General features: G+C 44.1%; 1 protein-coding gene across 3 annotated transcripts in view; it reads right to left on the reverse strand.

Annotated features, from left to right (window-relative positions):
- ankrd28b (ankyrin repeat domain 28b) overlaps nucleotides 1-23,290 on the reverse strand; it is a 252,341-nt gene that overhangs the window by 54,133 nt on the left and 174,918 nt on the right. For all 3 annotated transcript variants that reach the window (XM_068011757.1, XM_068011764.1, XM_068011748.1), the window contains 3 exons: nucleotides 12,165-12,191; nucleotides 11,307-11,381; nucleotides 9,744-9,945 (listed from right to left, as the gene is read on the reverse strand). In XM_068011757.1, coding sequence (XP_067867858.1) covers nucleotides 9,744-9,945; nucleotides 11,307-11,381; nucleotides 12,165-12,191 — 304 coding nt within the window. The remainder of the gene's footprint in view (nucleotides 1-9,743; nucleotides 9,946-11,306; nucleotides 11,382-12,164; nucleotides 12,192-23,290) is intronic.

Below are 23,290 nucleotides of genomic sequence, written 5' to 3' on the forward strand. Positions count from 1 at the left end.
TGATGGAAGCACAATTTAAATATTCAAATGAATAAAATTAAACAGACTTACTACGATCTTGAGGGCCCACCGCGATCTATGGCGCGGTGGCTGGCACTCCTGCACCTTCAGATCCGGGGAAAGGAGGTGCCACACTGGTGGAGAGGGGGGAGGAGGTAGGTTTATCAGTGTGGTTGGGGGGTGGGGAGGGCAAGAGACGAGATAAAATACATGTAAATGGTGTAGAGGATGGTGCGAAGGGTTGAACCTTAAACTGTGTGCAGTTTGGAGGGCGGGGAAGGTCAGATGTTAAAGGTAAGGGTTTTGGGGTGGGTTGGGGGGGGGGGGGAAGGGTAAATAGTTATTGTAATTTTATTGGGGGGGGGGGATAGAAATTTATTTAATTTTCGGGGTTAGGACTTTAAAAATTTAAATTGGGCAGCAGGGCTGCCTGCCCTTTAAAAATGGTGCCAGTGCCTGCGCACAGGCATCTAACACCATTGCTGGGAACGGACAGCCCGTCCCTCCCCGAGATTGTGGCCGGGGTTGGGGGGGGGGGGGGGGGAGTGGAGGAGAAGTGGGGTGCGGACTTCCCTGACTATTTAAATGAGCCGCTGCATTTAAGATCGCAGTGGCTCTTAGGCCGCCATTTGTTTCGAGCTTGCTGCCAATATCAGCAGCGGGCTCTTAAAATCCAGACCATTGTTGGCGATGACAGAGCTTTTTAGAAGATATTGCTCAGCCATAATGCTGAGCAATAGGACCAGCAAAGGCTTACAGACAATGCAGTTCTGATCTATATAGTACAGCAACATTTGGCCCAAGTCTACTCTGCCTCCACATGGCCTACTTACTCTTAATTCCACTTGACTGCTCCCTTCTTTTCCAGCAACTAATTAATTCTATTTTAAAAGAATTAAGTTAGTGGCAAAAAAAATCCACATTCTCCAAGTAAATAATTGTTTTCTGACCTCTGTTTTAATCCTTTATGATTTTTATTGGTGCTCTCTTGCTGATCTGTGAAAGCAATATCACTATGTACCGCATGATAACTCTTCACAGTCTGGAAATACCTCTATTTGGTCATCTAATGACCTTGACCCTTAAAAGTTCTAACTTCTCGTCTTACACGTGGGCTGAATTTTATAGGTCCCGGAGAAATGGGAACAGAGGCCAGGGAGGCGGGGGCTCATAAAATTGCATTGCAAGATGGCCGAGGGTGGGGGGGGGGGGGGGGGGGGGGTGGGTAGAGTGCCTTTGAATTTAGTCCAGGGAATGCAGAGGAAGGCCTCCCGCCCAGATGGCGATTGAGGCCCTTCGCCACGTGAGGCGGCCACCCAGTAACTCATGGTGTCCTCTGTTTAGGTTTTGAGTGTGGGCAAAGGCCACTCCATTACATCACCCACACCCCTGCCCTCTGTAACACCCACCTCCCTTCGCCGGGGCCTGTCTGAGTGGCCCGTGAGCCGGCCCCCACTTACTTTCAGTCCAGGCTGCTCTTATTCAAGTGACTGCTGCAGTCCCAGCAGTGCCCATTGCTCCGTGGTGCTGCTGGGACTCCTCAGCTTCCGGCCCTCTGATTGGCTGGCAGCTCTTGGAGGCGGGACCCCCATCCTTAAAGGGACAGAGACCCATTCACCAGGCAGTAAATTGCTTGAGTGCCGTGATGTGCAGCTGAGGGCCTCCCAAATGGCTGATACGGGGTTCCCTTTGCCTATTGGGCCCACGTCAGGACCCTTGCCAGCTGCATAAAACCCCGTTCCCACCAAATTGAATCCACATGGCATCTTTTTTGTTGATTTTATATCCTTCCTTTAATGGGTGCTAGAAGACCTAATTACAGTCTTGCAGAAGTTTAACATTATATCCCTGCTTTTGTGTTGCACTCTTTGAGATAAAAAAAAGTGGGCTTTGCCTTGTTATGGTCTTATCTAAAAACAAGAAATGCTGGAAATACTCAGCAGGTCTGGCAGCATCTGTGGAGAGAGAAGCAGAGTTAACCTTTCAGATCAGTGACCGTTCTTCAGAAGTAGCAAATGTTAAAAATGTAAAAGGTTATAAGCATGTAAAGTGGGGGTGGGGCAAGAGATAACAAAGGAGAAGGTGTAAATAGGACAAGGTCACAGAACAGCTGACCAGAAGGTCGTGGAGCAAAGGCAAACAATATGTTAATGGTGTGTTGAAAGACAAAGCATTAGTACAGATAGGGTGTTAATGGACTGAAAGTTGAACAGCCGCAAGTACAAACATGAAAAAAAAGTGGGTAAGCAAACTGAACAAACTAAGATGAGATAAAATAAAATAAACACAAAAAAAGGTAAAATAAATAACAGTAAAATGGGGGGCCCATCATGCACTGAAATTATTGAACTCAATGTTCAGTCCGGCAGGCTGTAGTGTGCCTAATCGGTAAATGAGATGCTGTTCCTCGAGCTTGCGTTGATGTTCACTGGAACACTGCAGCAATCCCAGGACAGAGATGTGAGCTTGAGAGCAGGGGAGAGTGTTGAAATGACAAGCAACCGGAAGCTCGGGGTCCTGCTTTCGGACTGAGTGGAGGTGTTCGCAAAGCGGTCACCCAGTATGCGTTTGTTCTCCCCAATGTAGAGGAGACCACATTGTGAGCAGCGAATACAGTATACTACATTGAAAGAAGTACAAGTAAATCGCTGCTTCACCTGAAAGGAGTGTTCAGGGCCTGGGATAGTGAGGAGAGAGGAGTAAATGGGCAGGTATTACACCTCCTGCGATTGCAGGGGAAGGTGCCATGGGAAGGGGACAAGGTGGTCGGGGTAATGGAGGAGTGGACCAGGGTGTTACGGAGGGAACGATCCCTTCGGAATGCTGGGAGGGGAAGATGCATTTGGTAGTGGCATCACGCTGGAGGTGGCGGAAATGGTGGAGGATGATCCTTTGGATATGGAGGCTGATGGGGTGTAAAGTGAGGATAAGGGGAACCCTGTCGCTGTTCTGGGAGGGAGGGGAAGGGGTGAGGGTAGAGGTGCAGGAAATGGGCCGGACACGGTTGACGGTCCTGTCAACCACAGTGGGGGGGAATCCTCGGTTGAGGAAAAAGGCAATTCCAGCATTTCTTGTTTTTATTTCAGATTTCCAGCATCCGCAGTATTTTGCTTTTATTATGGTCTTATCTATTTGTGCTGCCACCTTCAAATGGCCAGTATATTAGCACACCAAAACTATCTGCTCCACTACTACATTTATACCTTACCATTTAAGCTGCATTTCTTTCCCCTATTCTTCCTTCTAAAACGTACTACTTCACATTTTCCTGCACTGAACTATATTTGCCATCTTTACGTCCATCCTGCTAACCTATGTCCTCCTGCAGTTTTTCAACAATCCTTGTTACAATTTGCCATACCAAACAATTCAGTGTCTTTAACAAATTATATTGTTCCCTCAATAATTAAGTTCAAATTGTTCACACATCTCGTAAATAACAGCAGTTCAAGATACATGCCTGTGGAAAATTATATGCCAAATCTTGCCAGTCTCAGAAACCTCCCTCATCTTACCCTTCGTTTCCGCCAGCATATCTATTCAAAATAATTCTATACTTCATCTATTTACTTTGTACACATAACTTATATACATCAATAAGTGAAAAACCAGAAAAATTAGAAAATGTGTCAGGTGACTATTTCGCTGGGCGTACAATATGCTGATGACGTCGTGGATAGCACATTTAGCGAGGTGGTCACACCACAGGTAATGGCTGCACAGGCAGAAAAGGAATGGGTGACCACGAGGTGGAGTAAAAGCTGCAAGCAGGTACTACAGGAGCCCCCTGTGGTCGTCTCCCTCTCAAACAGATATACTGCTTTGGAAACTGTTGCAGTGGATGGCCTCCCAGGGAAAGCAGCAACAGCCAAGTTCGTGGCACCACAGATGGCTTTGCTGCACAGGAGGGGAGGAAAAGGAGTGGAAGAGCAATAGTGATAGGGGATTCTATCGTAAGGGGTACAGACAGGCGTTTCTGTGGCCGCAAACGTGACTCAAGGATGGTATGTTGCCTCCCTGGTGCTAGGGTCAAGGATGTCATAGAGCGGCTGCAGGACATTCTGAAAGGGGAGGGTGAACAGTCAGAGGCCATGGTACACATTGGTACCAACCACATAGGTAAAAAGAGGGATGAGGTCCTGCAACAAGAATTTAGGGAGCTATGTAGCAGATTAAAAAGCAGGACCACAAAGGTTGTAATCTCTGGATCACTCCCGGTGCCAAGTGCTAGTGAGTATAGGAATAGGAGGATACAGCAGATGAATGTGTGGCTGAAGAGATGGTGCAGGAAGGAGGGCTTCAATTTCCTGGATCACTGGGTCTGTTTCTAACAAAGGTGGGACCTGTACAAGATGGATGGGTTGCACCTGAACTGGAACAGGACCAGCATCTTTGCTGGAAGGTTTGCTAGTGCTGTTGCGGGGGTTGGGGGTGGTTTAAACAAATTTTGCAGGGGAATGGGATACAGAGTGGAGGTACAGTAGGGGGTGATGCTCAGTCAAATATGGAAGAGAAACTGAGCCAGTCTGGAAGGCAGAGCAAATACAGACCTGTTAAGGCACAAGGGAAAAATGCAAGGCTGGATTGCATCTATTTTAATGTAATGAGTCTTACTAGTAAGACAGATAAATTGAGGGCGTTGATTAGCACTTGGGATTATGATATTATTGCTATCAGAGACATGGTTGAGGCAGGGGCAGGACTGGCAGCTCAATATTACAGGATATAGAATTTTCAGGAGTGATAGGGGAGTGTGTAAAAGAGGAGGTGGCATTGTACTGATGATCAAGGAGTCAATTACTGCAGTCAGGAGGGATGATTTCTTAGAAGGTTCCTCAAATGAGACCATATGGGTAGAACTTAAAAACAAAAAGGGGGCAATCACTTGGCTGGGAGTTTATTACAGTCCTCCAAACAGTCAAGGAGAGATAGAGGAGCAGATATGTAGGCAAATCTCAGAGAGGTGTAAAAATAATAGGGTAATAATAGTAGGGGATTTCAACTTACCTAATATCAACTGGGATAGTCTTAGTGTAAAAGGCTTAAAGGGGGCGGAATTCTTAAAATGCATACAGGAGAGCTTTTTGAGCCAGTACGTAGAAAGTCCTACAAGAGAAGGGGCAGTACTGGACCTAATCCTAGGGAATGAAGCCGGACAAGTGGTAGGAGTGTCAGTGGGGGAGCATTTCGGGGATAGTGACCATAACTCTAAGATTTAAGGTAGTTATGGATAAGGACAAAGACCGGCCGGAAATAAAGGTACTGAATTGGGGGAAGGCCGATTTCAATATGATGAAACAGGATATGGCCAGAGTGGACTGGGAGCAGCTACTTGTAGGAAAGGTCTACATCAGACCAGTGGAAGTCATTCAAAGCAGAATGAGTGAGGATTCAGAGCCAACATGTACCCACTAAGGTGAAGGGTAGGGAACCCTGGATGTCAAGGGATATAAAGGATTGGATCGGAAAAAAAAAGGAGGCTTATGGCAGATTCAGAGCGCTGAAAACAGTAGAGGTACTACAGGAATATAGAAAGTATAGGGGGGGTACTAAAAAAAAGTAATTAGGAGAGCGAAGAGGGGATATGGAAAAACACTGACAGGCAAGATCAAGGAAAATCCTACGGTGTTTTATAAGTATATTAAGGGCAAGAGGATAACCAGGGAAAGAGTAGGGCCCATTAGGGACCAAAGAGGCAATCTGTGTGTGGAGCCGGAGGACATAGGTGAAGTTTTAAATGATTACTTTGCATCTGTATTCACTATGGAGAAGGACGATGTAGGTGTAGAGATCAGGGAGGGGGATTGTGATATACTTGAACATATTAGCACTGAAAGGGAGGAAGCATTAGCTGTTTTAGCGGGCTTAAAAGTGGATAAATCCCCAGGCCCAGATGAGATGTATCCCAGGCTGTTATGTGAGGCAAGGGAGGAGATAGCAGGTGCTCTGACACAAATTCTCAAATCCTTTCTGGCCACAGGAGAGGTACCAGAGGAATGGAGGACAGCAAACATGCTGCCATTATTCAAGAAGGGTAGCAGGGATAAACCAGGTAATTACAGGCCAGTGAGTCTAACATCAGTGGTTGGGAAAATATTGGAAAAAATTCTGAGGGACAGGATTAATCTCCACATGGAGAGGCAGGGATTAATCAGTGATCATCAGCATGGCTTTGTAAAGGGGAGATAGTGTCTAACTAACAACTGAATTTTTCGAGGCGGTGACTAGATGTGTAGATGAGGGTAAAGCAGTTGATGTAGTCTATATGGACTTCAGTAAGGCTTTTGATAGGGTCCCGCATGGGACATTGGTTAAGAAAATAATAGCCCATGGGATCCAGGACAATTTGGCAAATTGGATCCAAAATTGGCTTAGTGGCAGGAGGCAGATGATGGTTGGTTGTTTTTGCGAGTGGAAGCCTGTGACCAGTGGTGTACTTCAGGGATCGGTGCTGGGACCATTGCTGTTTGTAGTGTACATTAATGATTTGGACGTGAATATAGGAGGTATGATAAGTTGGTTTGCAGATGACACGAAAATTGGTGGTGTCGTAAATAGTGATGAGGAAAGCCTTAGATTACAGGACAATATAGATGGGCTGATAAGATGAGCAGAGCAGTGACAAATGGAATTTAATCCTGAGAAGTGTGAGGTGATGCATTTTGGGAGGACTAACAAGGCAAGGGAATATACAATGGATGGTAGTACCCTAGGAAGTACAGAAGGTCAGAGGAATTTGTACTTGTCCATTGATCACTGAAGGCAGCAGCACAGGTAGATATGTTGGTTAGGAAGGCATTTGGGAGGCTTGCCTTTATCAGCCAAGGCATAGAATATAAGAGCAGGGAGGTTATGAAGGAGCTGTATAAAACACTAGTTAGGCCACAGCTGGAGTACTGTGTACAGTTCTGGGCACCACACTATAGGAAGAATGTGATTGCACCGGAGAGGGTGCAGAGGAGATTCATCAGGATGTTGCCTGGGCTGCAGCATTTCAGCTATGAAGAGAGTCTGAAAAGGCTAGGGTTGCTTTCCTTAGAGCAGAGAAGGCTGAGGGGGGGGACATGATACAAAATTATAAGCAGCATTGATAGGTTAGATAGGAAGAAACTTTTTCCCTTAGCGGAGGGGTCAATAACCAGGGGGCTTTGATTTAAGGCAAGGGGCAGGAGGTTTAGAGGGGATTTGAGGAAAAAAATTTTCACCCAGAGGGTGGTTGGAATCTGGAACGCACTGCCTGAAGAGGTGGTAGAGGCAGGAACCCTCACAACATTTAAGTAGTATTTAGATGAGCACTTGAAACGCATAGCATACAAGGCTACGGGCCAAGTGCTGGAAAATGGGATCAGAATAGCTCGGTGTTTGATGGCCGGCACGGACACGATGGGCCGAAGGGACTGTTTCTGTGCTGTATAGCTCTATGACTCTATAAAAGCACCAATTTTCGTACAATTGCCTGTGGTCATGCCTGTTGCTTTTAATGAAGTGATTTGTGCATTATAAGCAGCTTCCCTCAAAAACTCTGATATTCGAAAAGAAAGCTTTCCTTTTCTACAGTATGATTTTAAAAAATCTTGTGGAATCTTCTGAGGCAACCATTTGAGACAGGTTCCTGCGCTGGTGCAAGTAACAGCTGGTTACTCAGCTTATCTCAAATTATGCGCTCCACATACAGATACAAGGGCACATTTCAAGACAGGTTGCGGCTTTATCAGAAGTTTCTACAATACTTTCAAAATTGTGCACATTAAAGCTTTCATTACTTAATGTATGCCTGTAAAAACAATTTAGAACCTCCCATACATTCATGACCCACCCGTTGAAATGCACCCTTAAGTCTTGTGGTGCTGAGCTGAACACCACCTGAATGTAACAGCAGGCAATTTCCTCCAACAACAGTTCTCACAACGACTATTTATATAGCTCCTTTACGAAGCTTCATGGCACTTCACAGGAGCATTAAACAAAATTTGACACCAAGCTACATAAGGAGATATTAGGCCCAATGACCAAAACGTTGGTCAAAGAGGTAGGCTTTAAGGATGTCATCAAGGAGGAAAGAGAGGTTTAAGGATGGAATTCCTGTGCTTAGGGCCTTGGCAGCTAAAGGTATGGTGCCAATGGTGGAGTGATTAAATCAGGGATGCTCAAAAGGCCAGAATTGGATGAGCGCAGATATCTAGGAGATTACAGATATCAGGAGGGGAAAGGCCATGGAGGGATTTGAAAACAAGGGTGAAAATTTTAAAATCAAGGCATTGCTCAACCGGGTGTCAATGTAGGCCATCAAACATAGGGGTGATGGGTGACAGGTCTTGATGTGAGTTAGGACACCAGCACCAGAGTTTTGGATGACCTCAAGTTTACAGGGGGTAGCACATGGGAGGTAGGCCAGGAGTGCACTGGAATAGTCAAGTCTAGAAGGTAACAAAAGGCACAGATGAGGGTTTCAGCCTCAGACTGTTGCTAGGGAGAGGATGGAGTCAGTGGCTAGAGAATGTTGCTTGCGGAAGAAATTGAAAACAATGGGTTTGGTCCTCCGAATACTTACACTCAGCAACATGGCACTTACCAACACAGGAGCACATTTAAATTTCTATTTCAGTGTCTGCAACATTTTAAAATCATACTGGAGGCACAATAATTTGCTTGCTGGTTACAGGTGGCTCTGCTTTTTATGCCCTCCCCTCTGCTGTTAAAAGTGATTATAATGTCTATTAAAAATGACGGTAATAGGCACAGGTTCTGTCCACATTTATCCACTTTCACCTTTAACTATATAAATTTAAATAGATTTGAATACTGAATTTCTCTTCCATGCTCCACAATACACAGATCTGGTGTACTATAAGTAGAATGGCAATGTTCCTAGAAGACACACAAACCAGGGACTTATTAGAAGTGTACAGTGTAAGGTGGTTAAAGGGGAGTCAACTCAGGTTTTAAGGTGTATTGCAAAACCAGCAAATATATGAGAGAGAAAGTTCTGATACATCGGCACATAGAGTATCATGTCCAGTTTTGAACCATCTTGAAGGATTTAAGCTTTGAAGAAAATGCAGAGGATGACTATCATTTTAATAACTAGATTTAGGGACCTTAGAGAACAGGGTAAGTTTCAAAAGTCGAGGCTGCAGAAAAATGCAGGCTTACAGGGGACGTGTTTGAGTACTTAAAATGATAAAGGACATGCACGTAAAATTCTTAGGAAGAGAGTTAGGTTAGATGTTATGAAATATTTTATTTATTTATGGATTTATTTGCAAAGAGTCAGCACTTTCCGGGTATGATTTTGCTTTTGCTTTTAAAAAGGAACCTGGCAAGTTCTTAACTGGTGAACATTCCAGTTATACAAAGTAGTAAAATGTTAGTTATCTGGGATGATAAGGATTAGAAGCTATCGCAGTCTCTTGGTGTCTTGCCTTTGGGGGTTGGAGAGAAATTTCATAGATTTTAATTGGCACCAAGTTCTCCTGCCCCTTCCCCCAATTTCTTTTGCCGCTCACTCTCCCAGGAGATTGCCTGGTTAAAGGCATATGTGATTGGAACAGATCTAGATGAAGTGGGCTCAGTGAATACGATTTGACTTTGCTGTCCTACAATTGATATATACCATGTAGTAGCAAATTTCTGTAGTATAGCACAAATGTAGGCTTTGTACCAACGCTTTATGATGGTGAAATTCTAGGATATTCATTTTGCTCAATATTTTAAAAATACCAAGCAACAAACTCTGTACATACCTGCAGCATGAATTGGGGTTCTTTTAGTCACAAAATCTTTAACAAGAATGGATGCTCCCTGATTGATTAATACGTCCACACACTCTACATGTCCTTTGAAAGCTGCCAGGTCCAATGGTGTGCGTCCATTATTATTTCTCACATCCAAATCTAAGAGAGACTGTACCAGTACCTCTAAAGCCTGGTGGTGACCATGGTAAGCCTGAAAAACGATATAATGGTTGGAACAAAAATATGGATTTTAAACAGGCAAGAAAATATATGTACAACTGAAAAATATCATAACAAAGGCTGCACTTAAAAAACAAAATTGTGAGAAAGCAATGCTTAAAATGTTGAAAACTTCAAAGCTATTTTGCAACTGTCAACAGTAAAGCACCTTCAAAGAATGAAATAGTTTATTAACTTTCCACCTTGTAATAACAAATCAGCTTCAATTTAATTATGACATTTAATAAGGTTTTACTGTTGCTTTAAAATGACAAGCAAAGTACAAAATCTCAAAACTTCTCTTCCACATTCAATATAAACGTCCTGCTACAAAAAGTGACCAGTCAAAAAGATGCAAAACTGCGTTCTCAAAAAACATTTATAAATTTACATTGTGTTCAATAGATTAGATCTGCAGCCAGAAAGCAGTGGTAGCACAGTAGGAATATAGGAAATAGGAGCAGGAGTAAACCCTTCGGCCCTGCTCCGTCATGCAACTAGATCATGGCTGATCATCTACCTTAATGCCATTTTCCTGCACGATCCCCATATCCCTTGATATCTTTAATACCTAGAAATCTATCAACCTCTGTTTGAAATATACTCAACAACTGAGCCTCCATAGCCATCTAAGGTACAGCATTCCAAAGATTCACAACCCTTTAAGTTCAGAAATTCCTCCTCATCTCAGTCCTAAATGGCCTACCTCTTATTCTGAGACTATGTCCCCAGTTCTAGACCCCCAGTCAGGGGAAACATCCTTCTTGTATCTACCCTGTTGAGCCCTGTAGGAATTTTGTATACTTCAATGTGATCACCTCTCATTCTTCTAAACTCTAGAGAATATAGGCCCAGTCTCCTCAATCTCTCCTCATAGGACAATGGCACCATCCCAGGGATCAGTCTGGTGAACCTTCATTGCACTCCCTCTATGGCAAGTATATGCTTCCTTAGGTAAGGAGACCAAGACTGTACACAATGCTCCAAGTGCGGTCTCACCAAGGCTCTATATCTTTACTCCTATACTCAAATCCTCTTCCAATAAAGGCCAACATACCATTTTTGCCTTTCTAATTGCTTGCTATACCTGCATGTTAGCTTTCAGTGACTTGAACAGGACACCCGGGCCCCTTTGGACATCAACACTTCCCAATCTCTCACCATCTAAGAAATACTCTGCATTTCTGTTTTTCCTACCAAAGTGGATCACTTCACAGATGATAAAATATATCCCAGATCACATAACAGTTACAATCTATTCCTAGACAGGAGTAACTAGCTACACAGTCTGACCAGAATGTTTGTATATAGTCCAGATGCACTTCAGAACATTTATAAGTATTTTCTACTTACAGCTAAATGCAAGGGACTGATGGGCGCCTTGTTATCAGAATCATTCAGCATGTCTGTACCTGAAGTTTCCATCAACTAATAAAATAGATAAGATACTTTAGAAAAGAAGCATCACATTAGCAAATACAACTGACACAAGCTCTAGGCCAGATGAGCATGTATTCAACCTTGATAGGAAAATGTCAATGCACAACTAATATACAACTTCATGAGGTAAGTAGCCAACCAAGGGAGACAACAAAAGCATAGGAGATTTTAATTCGAAGATGGCTAATTTTTGGCATTGAGGGCTGTTGAAGAGTTTCATTAGTAAATTGGATCAAGAAGTCTGGCCTTTCAGATTGGCTGCATATTCGGCTTTCTCCAGGAATTAGCACTACCAGCAGTTGTGGAAGGCAGTGCACAACCTTTCACCCTTAAATAAATCAGGTGAGCATGCAGAGACCATAAAGATTTTCTCGCCTTTTTGTAGAGTTATAACTGTATGAGACAAAATCAAAAAAAACTGTGCACATTAACACAGCACCTATTTTGGAAGTAATGCCTTTCCATGCTATTGCATCTTCTTGGCATGATAGGGATACTGATGCAAAATAAATATTATAATATTTGATAAAGTATGCAAGTTAAACCTACAGTGTTTTTCTGTTCTGTAAATATAAAGGATCAAACAGACGCATTTAAATTTACAGTGTTAATTAAAATAGTGACAAGTAGGGGAGCAATTAATAGTGGGTTTTAAATGTAAACAACTAAAACATATTTATCACAATCTCTCATATCTATGTGTTAAAGGCTATGGCATATTAAATGATAACCCATTAGAGTGTAAGGTACCAAATGAATGTAATAACTTACTACATCGAGGGGAGTTTCATTTGCAATCTGGAAAAGTTTAAAAGAAACAATTTATTATATGGCAAAGCTCAAAAGTTATGCTATAAGCACTCATGCATCAGCCAACAAATTGAAACACAGGACCTAACCAAGTTCCTACCTGAGCAGTTGTTTAACTCTAACGCCTACACAGACAATATGGAAGTATAATGTTTAATATACACAAAATAAGAAATCTCTTACATGGAAGAGTGCATACGTTGTACATCAGATAAATGGGTTATGGTTTATGCCTGCAATTCTCCACATCACTGAGCCCTGATCTCAGTCACAACTGAGGAACCATTTTCCAAACTACAATCACTCTTAGAAATCAGTCCAGCAAAGAAGGATATCTAGGAGCAAGTTGGCCAAGGAAAACGGAAATAGGATTAAAACAGAAAGTCTTGTCAGGAAAACAAAATAGGGTCATATGGCAATGAATACCATACTTTCCATTAAACATTAAGTGGAAAAGGTTAATTGATAGGAATATAGCAACAGGAGTAGGTCATTTAGCCCCGCAACATGCAGGCTTGGGCAGGTAACATTCATGCCACACAAGTGGCAGGCAATGACTATCTCAAACAAGAGAGAATCTAACCATTTCCCCATGACATTCAATGACATTACCATCACTGAAAACATGCTGGCTCTCCTTAATTAACACAAACTTCTTCAAATCCTTGTTGATTCTTTTCCTCTGATTATTCTTTCTAAAATCTTACCCACCACTGATGTTAACCTGACCAGACTGTAGTTATTAAGAATATCCTTATGCCTTTTCTTGAAAATGGGTGTCAAGTTTGCCACCCTCCAATTCTCTGGCATGCCCCTGTATCTAGGGAAGACTGGCAGAAGCCCTTCTACTATCTCTACTCTCACTTTCTTTAGCAACCTGAGATGTAAGCCATCTGGGCCAGGCAAGATATCCACTCTAAACAAGGGGGAGGCGGTGGCGTAGTGGTATTATCACTGGACTAGTAACCCAGGGTATTGATCTGGAGACATGGGTTTGAATCCCACCACAGCAGAAGGTGGCATTTGAATTTAATTAATAAATCTGGAATTAAAAGCTAGTCTAATGATGGCCATGACACCATTGTCGATTGTTGTAGAAACCCATCTGGTTCACTAATGTCCTTTAGGGAAGGAAAACTGCTCCAGACCCACAGCAATTGGTTAACACTCACATGCCCTCTGAAATGGCTTAGCAAGCCACTCAGTTGTACCTAACCGCTACGAAATCAATAAAAAGGAATTAAACCAGATGGACCACCCGGCATTGACCTAGGCAAACGACAATGGCAAACCCAGCCCTGTCGACCCTGCAAAGTCCTCCTTACTAACATCTGGGGGCTTGTGCCAAAGTTGGGAGAGCTGTCCCACAGACTAGTCAAGCAACAGCCTGACACAGTCATACCTCACGGAATCATACCTGACAGACAATCACTATCCCTGGGTATGTCCTGTCCCACCGGCAGAGGTGGCAGGAGAGTGGTCTACAGTAGGGAGGGAGTTGCCCTGGGAGTCCTCAACATAGACTCCAGACCCCATGAAGTCTCATGGCATCAGGTAAAACATGGGCACGGTAACCTCCGGGTAACTGATGACCACCGACCGCCCTCCCTCAGCTGATCAGTCAGTACTCCTCCATGTTGAACACCACTTGGAGGAAGCACCGAGGGTGGCAAGGGCACAAAATGTACTCTGGGTGGGGGACTTCAATGTCCATCAGCAAGAGTGGCTCAGTAGCACCACTACTGACCTAGCTGGCCAAGTACCAAAGGCCATAGCTGCTAGACTGGATCTGCTGCAGCTAGTGAGGGAACCAGCACGAGGGAAAAACATACTTGACCTTGTCCTTACCAATCTGCCTGCCGCAGATGTTTCTGTCCATGACTGTATTGGTAGGAGTGACCACCGCACAGTCCTTGTGGAGACTAAGTCCCGCCTTTACATTGAGCACACCGTCCATCGTGTTGTGTGGCACTATCACCGTGCTAAATGGGATAGATTTCGAACAGATCTAGCAATGCAAAACTGGGCATCCATGAGGCGCTGTGGGCCATCAGCAGCAGCAGAATTGTACTCAACCACAATCTGTAACCTCATGGCCCGACATATCCACCACTCTACCATTACCATCAAGCCAGGAGACCAACGCTGGTTGAATGAAGAGTGCAGGAGGGCATGTCAGCAGCAGCGCCAGGCATACCTCAAAATGAGGTGTCACCCTGGTAAAGCTACAACACAGGACTACTTGGATGCCAAACTGCATAAGCAGCATGCAATAGACAGAGCTAAGCGATCCCATAACCAACTGATCAGATCTAAGCTCTGCAGGCCTGCCACATCCAGTCGTGAATGGTGGTGGACAATTAAACAACTAACTGGAGGTGGTGGCTCCACAAATATCCCCATCCTCAACGATGGGGGAGCCCAGCACATCAGTGCGAAAGAAAAGGCTGAAGCATTTGCAACAATCTTCCGCCAGAAGTACCGAGTTGATGATCCATCTCGGCCCCCTCCTGAAGTCCCCAGCATTACAGATGCCAGACTTCAGCCAATTCGATTCACTCCACATGATATCAAGAAATGACTGAAGGCACTGGATACTGCAAAGGCCAAGGGTCCTGACAACATACCGGCAATAGTACTGAAGACCTGTGCTCCAGAACTTGCCGCACCTCTAGCCAAGCTTTTCCAGTGTAGCTACAACACTGGCATCTACCTGGCAATGTGAAAAATTGCCCAGGTATGTCCTGTCCACAAAAAGCAGGACAAGTCCAACCAAGCCAATTACAGCCCCATCAGCCTACTCTCAATTATCAGTAAAGTGATGGAAGGCGTCATCAACAGTGCCATCAAGCAGCACTTGCTTAGCAATAACCTGCTCAGTGATGCTCAGTTTGGGTTCGTCCAGGGCCACTCAGCTCCTGACCTCATTACAGCCTTGGTTCAAACATGGACAAAAGAGCTGAACTCCAGAGGTGAGGGGTGTGTGACTGCCCTTGACATCAAGGCAGCATTTGATCGAGTATGGCATCAAGGAGCCCCAGCAAAACTGGAGTCAATAGGAATCAGGGGGAAAACTCTCTGCTGGTTGGAGTCATACCGAGCGCAAAGGAAGATGGCTGTGGTTGTTGGAGGTCAATCATCTGAGCTCCAGGACATTACTGCAGGAGTTCCTCAGCATAGTGTCCTAGGCCCAATCATCTTCAGCTGCTTCATCAATGACCTTTCTTCAGTCATAAGGTCAGAAGTGGGGATGTTCGCTGATGATTGCACAATGTTCAGCACCATTCGCAACTCCTCAAATACTGAAGCAGTGCGTATAGAAATGCAGCAAGACCTGGACAATATCCAGGCTTGGGCTGATAAGTGGCAAGTGACATTTGCGCCACACAAGTGCCAGGCAATGACCATCTCCAACAAGAGAGAATCTAACCATCTCCCTTTGACATTCAATGGCATTACCATCGCTGAAACCCCCACTATCAACATCATAGGGGCTACCACTGACCAGAAACTGAACTAGAGTAGTCATATAAATACCGTGGCTACAAGAGCAGGTCAGAGGCTAGGAATCCTGTGGCGAGTTACTCACCTCCTGACTCCTCAAAGCCTGTCCATCATCTACAAGGCACAAGTCAGGAGTGTGATGGAATACTCTCCACTTGCCTGGATGGGTGCAGCTCCAACAACACTCAAGAAGCTCGGCACCATCCAGAACAAAGCACCCCGCTTGAATGGCACACCATCCACAAACATTCACCCCCTCCACCACCGACACACAGTGGCAGCAGTGAGTACCATCTACAAGATGCACTGCAGCAACGCACCAAGGCTCCTTAGACAGCACTTTCCAAACTTGCGACCTCTATCAACTCGAAGGACAAGAGCAGCAGATGCATGGGAACACCACTACCTGCAAGTTCCCCTCCAAGTCACACACCATCCTGACTTGGAACTATATCACCATTCCATCACTGTCGCTGGGTCAAAATCCTGGAACTCCCTTCCTAACAGCACTGTGGGTGCACCTACCTCACATGGGCTGCAGCGGTTCAAGAAGGCAGCTCACCACCACCTTCTCAAGGGCAATTAGGGATGGGCAATAAATGCTGGCATAGCCAGTGATGCCCACATCCCATGAATGAATAAAAAAAAATGACCAGCCTTTTCATTACATTCTTCCCATCAATTTTCACTATTATTCTACCCCTCCACTTCTGCTGATATTTTGTCAGTATCCTCTTCGCTAGTAAACACAGATACAAAGTACTCATTAAGTATTTTAGCCGTGCCCTGTGCCTCGAAGCAAACATCACTCACTTTGTCCCCAATAGGCCTCACCCCTTATTACCGACTTATTACTTAAATGCTGGTAGAAGATTTTTGGTTTCCCTTTCATATTAACTGCCATTCTATTCTTATATTCTCTCTTTGCCCATCTAATTTTCATCTTCACTTCCCTTCTCAACTTATTGCATTTGGCCTGGTTCTCGCATGAAGAATTCACCTGACATGCATCATACACCTCTTTTTTTGTTTCATGATATTCTCTTTCTCCCACATCATCCAAGCAGCCCTGGATTTGGCTCCCCCTGTTGAAATGTACCTAACTTGTACCTGAAACATCTTCTCTTTAAAGATCAACCACAGTTCCATTAGTTTTTGGTTCCCTAACCTGAATTCCAGGGACTATAACCAGAGTTTGTGCAATCTCTCTCCTAATTTAACCCTTGGAGTCCAGGTATCATTCTGCCAAACCTACACACCACTCTCTCCAAGGTCAATATATCCTTCTTAAGGTGTGGTGCCCAGAACTGCTCACAGTACACCAGATGTGGTCTGACCAAGGCTTTGTATAGCTGAAGCATGACTTCTATCCCTTGTATTCTCGTCCGCTAGATATCAAGGCCAGCATTCCACTGGCCTTTATGATAATTTTCTGTACCTGATCATGACACCTTAATAATTTATATATCTGGACCCCAAGCCTCTTTGGGTGCCTACTGCTTCGAGCTTTTCAACATTTAGAAAGTATCATGTTCAATCCTTTTTAGGTCCAAAGTGGATGACCTCACATTTGCTTACATTGAAATACATTTGCTATAGCTTTGCTAATTCACTTAATTTATCAATATCACTTTGTAATTTTATGCTTCCATCTACAATGCTTACAATACTGTCTATCTTTGTGCCATAGCAAACTTGAATATACGGCTTTCTATCCCATCAGCTAAGTCATTAGTCCCAACACACAACCTTGCAGGATACCACAAGTCACAATGAGTCAATTAGATTACCTGCTCATTATCAACTCTGTTTCCTGTTGCTCAGCCAATTTCCTAACCAGGTCAATAATTTGCCTTCAATTCCATGTGCTTTAACTTTAGCTAACCATCTCTTATGAGGGACTTTATCAAGCGCCTTCTGGAAGTCCATATAAAGAAGATCCATAGATCTTGCCCTGTACACTACTTCAGTCAGCTCTTCAAAACATTCAATCAGGTTCAACAAGCATGACCTGTTTATAACTCCAAGCTGGCTCTCTCTGATCAGCTGAACAGATGTCAGGCTAACTGGTCTAGAATTCCGTTTTTTCTCTGTCAGCTTTCATGAATAGCGGAGTAACATGCGCGATTTTCAAATCTAAAAGAACAGTTCCCGAATTGAGAGAAAATTGTAAGATTACAGTTAAGGCATCTGCAACACTCCCACCTATTTGCTTTAAATCCCTGGGATGGAAATGATCTGATCTGGGGATTTGTCATTCTTTAGTGCCATTATTTTCTTCATTATTACATTTTTGCTCACGTTAATTCTGAGGAGTCCATGTTCCTGATTCAAATTAGTTTCCTTGGATGTCTGGCATGCTGACTTCTTCCTTTATTGTAAATACTGATCAAAGTAATTATTCAGCATGTTCTCATTTTCAGTGATATTATCACCATTACCAATTGTCAAGAGGTCCATAATGCTCTTGACCACCCTCTTTTTTCTAATATAAGTGTAAAAATCTTTTGTGTTGCTGTTGATATCCCTTGCGAGATTCTTTTAATATTCCCTTTTTGTAGCTCTTATCTGTTTTGTCACCCTTACACCCTAAATGTGTCTTTCCCATTTACCAGGATGGCGCTTTTTTGTTGCATTTTTGACAGTTTTTTCCTTTTAATTTTATGTTGTCCCTTACCTCTATAGTCACCCACGGCTGTTTTTTTGACGAGTACAGCTCTATCACTTCATGGTATAAACTGGTTCTCTATCATAAACTTTTTTGAACTCTCAGATTTTCTGTCATTTTATCCACTAACAGTCTTGCCCAGTTTACTGTGGACAGTCTCTGCCTTATCAAACTGAAGTCAGCCTTACCTAAATACAGAATCTTAATAGCTTTCTGCATTTCTCCCTTTCAAACACTGGTTGAATTTGATCATATTATGATCGCTATTGGATAAATATTTTTGCACTTGTTAGACTGTTAACTAAATCTGGCTCACTGCTCATTGCAAAGTCTAATGTGGCCCCTTGCTGGTTCCAGGATATACTGTTGCAGAATACTAGAATGTCTAGGGAGAACATGTAATTTCATCTCTATAAAAGTAAACTGCTTGAATATAACCAGGCTTTTTTTTCTCCCTATACAATAGGGTCTGAGTGTGGAAGATTTGTAAACCATTTCCAGTGTGCAGACTGGGTGAAAAGTGCTGTTGAAAGCAAAAGTTTACATGTCAGAATTGCACAAGTCAGAAAGGTAGTGAATTTCTTGACTGTATTCAGGACAGTTTCAGCAACAATATGTCCGAGAACCAACAAGGGGGCAGATTTAGTTAGCAGTCTAATGGCACACAAAATTAATGGATGAAAAAGCTGATTTTCGGAGCAGGAGAGGAGAGTGTAGTGGTCCTCTGCATCAAGGTACAAAGTATGGAACTAGGAAAGCCTAGAAAGCTAGAATAGGGGGTCAAAGCTAAAACCTGCATTATTGCGACCCATACCAACATACGAGGTAGCAGCAGGAGCAGCAGTAGGCCACTCGCCCTTCGAGCCTGCTCCGCCATTCAATAAGGTCATGGCTGAACTGATTACTCCACATTTCTGCCTACCTCTGATAACCATTCACCCCCTTGCTCATCAAGAATCTATCTACCTCTGCCTTAAAAATATTCAAAGACTCTGCTTCCACCGCCTTTTGAGGAAGAGAATTCCAAAGACTCGCGACCCTCTGAGATAATATTTCTTCTTATCTCTGTTTTAAATGGGCGACCCCTTATTTTTAAACAGTGGCCCCTAGTTCTAGATTCTCCCACAAGAAGAAACATGCTTTCCACATCCACCCTGTCAAGACCCCTCAGGATCTCATCTGTTTCAACCAGGTCACCTCTTACTCTTCTAAATCTCCCTATCCTCAACGATGGGGGAGCTCAGCACATCAGTGCAAAAGACAAGGTCGAAGCATTTGCACCCATCTTCAGCCGGAAGTGCTAAGATCCCGAGGTCCCCAGCATCACAGATGCCAGTCTTCAGCCTATCTGATTCACTCCACGTGATATCAAGTAATGGCTGAAGGCACTGGATACTGCAAAGGCCCTGACAACATTCCAGCAATAGCATTGAAGGCTTGTGCTCCAAAACCAGCCGTGAAAGCCAAGCTGTTACAGTACAGCTAAAACACTGTTATCTACCCGGCAATGTGGAAAATTGCCCAGGTATGTCCTGTGCATAAAAAGCAGGACAAATCCAACTCGACCAATTACCTATTGGTCTACTCTCGATCACCCGCAAAGTGATGGAAAGAGTCGTCGACTGTGCGATCAAGTGGCACCTGCTCAGCTATAACGTGCTCACTGACGCTCACTTGGGGTTCTGCCAGGGCCACTCAGCTCCAGACCTCATTACAGCCTTGGTCCAAACATGGACGAAAGAGTTGAACACCAGACGTGACCTAAGAGTGACTGCCCTTGACACCAAGGCAGCATTTGACCGAGTATGGCATCAGGAGCCCTAGCAAAACTGGAGTCAATGGGAATCGGGGGGAAACTCTCTGCTGGTTGGAGTCATACCTAGCACAAAGGAAGATGGTTGTGTTTGTTGGAGGTCAATCACCTCAGCTCCAGGACATCACAGCAGGAGTTCCTCAGGGTAGTGTCCTAGGCCCAACCATCTTTAGCTACTTCATCAATGACCTTCCCTCCATCGTAAGGTCAGAAGTGGGGATGTTTGCTGATGATTGCACAATGTTCAGCACTATTCACAACTCCTCAGATAATGAAGCAGCCCATGTCCATATGCAGCAAGACCTGGACAACAACTAGGCTTGGGCTGATAAGTGGCAAGTAACATTAGCACCACACAAGGGCCAGGCAACGACCATCTCAAAGAGAGAATCTAAACATCTCTCGTTGATGTTCAATGGAATTACCATCACTGAATCCCCCACTATCAACATTCTGGGGGTTATCATTGACCAGAAACTGAACTGGACCAGCCACATAAATACTGTGGCTACAAGACCAGGTCAGAGGCTGGGAATTTTGCGGTGAGTAACTCACCTCCCCAATGTCTGTCCACCACCAGTAAGGCACAAGTCAGGAGTGTGATGGAATACTCTCCACTTGCCAGGATGGGTGCAGCTTCAACAACACTCAGAAAGCTTGACACCATCCAGGACAAAGCAACTCATTTGATTGGCACCACATCCACCACCTTCAACATTCACTCACTTCACCAATGCACAGTGGCAGCAGTGAGTACTATATAGAAGATACACTGCAGCAACTCACCAAGGCTCCTTTGACAGCACCTTCCAAACCTGCAACGCCTACCACCTAGAAGAACAAGGGCAGCAGATGCATGGGAACACCACCACCTGCAAGTTCCCCTCACTGTTGGTATGCCATTATCTTGGAACTCCCTTCCTAACAGCACTGTTGGGGTACCTACACCCCAAGGACTGCAGCGGTTCAAGAAGGCAGCTCACCACCACCTTCTAAAGGGCAATTAGGGATGGGCAATAAATGCTGGCCTAGCCATTGATGCCCACATCCCATGAATGAATTAAAAAAAAGATATAGCACCTTTAATGTAATGAAACTTCCCAAGGTGTTTTACAGGAGCATTATAAAACAAAGTATAACACAGAGCCACAAAAGGAGATATTAGGTCAGATGATCAAAAGCTTGGTTGAACAGGTAAATTTTAAGGAGTGTCTTCAAGGAGGAAAGTGAGTTGGAGAGGCAGTGAGGGGTAGGGATGATGTGCCTGAGATTGGGGCCTAGGGAACTGAAGGCACGACCACCAATGATGCAGCGATTAAAATCAGGGATGCACAGGAGGTCAGAATTAGAGGAATGCAGATATATTGGAGGGTTTGGGGCTAGAGGAGATTAGAGATCAGGAGGGGTGAGGATATGGAGGGACTTGAAAACAAAGTACTGCAGCAGCTCAAGATGGTTGCCCAACACCACTCACAGGCCAAATAGAGGTGTGCAATTAATGCAGCCTGACCAGCATTGCCCACATTCCAAGAACAAAAAAAAAAATTGGCAACCACATTGCTGAATTTACCACCCTGTCAAGACAGAACTGAGCCACAAACGTAAGAAACAAACAATGATGGCTGGCACCAGCAACTTATAGATTACCAGTGGTGGACCACTGCTATTCCTAAATTATATTCATGATTTGGACTTAGGGACAAGCAACTCAATATCAAAATGTGCTGATGATTCTCAACAGGGGTATAGACAATGCTGAGGAATAATGCAACGTATTAAAAGACATCAGAAAACTTGCAGACTTGGCAGTTAAGTGGCAAATGAACTTTAACATAGATAAATATGAGGTGACACAATTTGGTAGGAAAAATAGAATCATCTACATCTGTCAGCCAAGAGCGACGTCTCAATTCATTCCATCTTCGCTGCCTCCAGAGAATACTTGGCATCAGGTGGCAGGACCGTATCTCCAACACAGAAGTCCTCAAGGCGGCCAACATCCCCAGCTTATACACACTACTGAGTCAGCGGCGCTTGAGATGGCTTGGCCATGTGAGCCGCATGGAAGATGGCAGGATCCCCAAAGACACATTGTACAGTGAGCTCGCCACTGGTATCAGACCCACCGGCCGTCCAGGTCTCCGCTTTAAAGACGTCTGCAAACGCGACATGAAGTCCTGTGACATTGATCACAAGTCGTGGGAGTCAGTTGCCAGCGTTTGCCAGAGCTGGCGGGCAGCCATAAAGGTGGAGCTAAAGTGTGGCGAGTCAAAGAGACTTAGCAGTTGGCAGGAAAAAAGACAGAAGCGCAAGGGGAGAGCCAACTGTGTAACAGCCCCAACAAACAAATTTTTCTGCAGCACCTGTGGAAGAGCCTGTCACTCTAGAATTGGCCTTTATAGCCACTCCAGGCGCTGCTCCACACACCACTGACCACCTCCAGGCGCTTACCCATTGTCTCTCGAGATAAGGAGGCCAAAGAATTCATGATTTGGACTTAGGGACAAGCGACTCAATATCAAAATGTGCAGACGATTCTCAACAGGGGGTATAGACAATGCTGAAGAATAATGCAACGTAATAAAAGACATCAGAAAACTTGCAGACTTCGCAGTTAAGTGGCAAATGAACTTTAACATAGATAAATATGAGGTGACGCACTTTGGTAGGAAAAATAGAATCATCTACATTTTAGTCAACAAGAAACTGAATAGGGTAGAAGAGCAAAGGAATCTTGGGATGACAGCAGCATTGCCGATCAGCAAAGCAATCTAAAATGCTAACAAAGCACTGGGATTTATTTCTACAGATATAGAATTCAAAAGTAACAAAGCTCGATTAAACTTGGTCAAGCTGCACTTAAGAGTACCTTGCACAGTTCTGGTCTCCATACCATGAAACGAACATAGAAGCACTGGAGAAAGTGCAATGGTTTGCAATGAATAGCATCAGAACTGAAAGATTACAGCTATCCAGGAAGATTGACTAGGTTGAGTGTTTTTCCTTTAGAAAAAAAGACTTAGAGGTGTCCTGACAGAGGTCTTTATAATGATGAATGGGTTGACAGGATAGATAGGGAGAGAATGTTCCCAAATTTTGGAG

Source organism: Heterodontus francisci, chromosome 2, assembly GCF_036365525.1.
Source record: "Heterodontus francisci isolate sHetFra1 chromosome 2, sHetFra1.hap1, whole genome shotgun sequence".
Lineage (NCBI taxonomy): Eukaryota > Metazoa > Chordata > Chondrichthyes > Heterodontiformes > Heterodontidae > Heterodontus > Heterodontus francisci.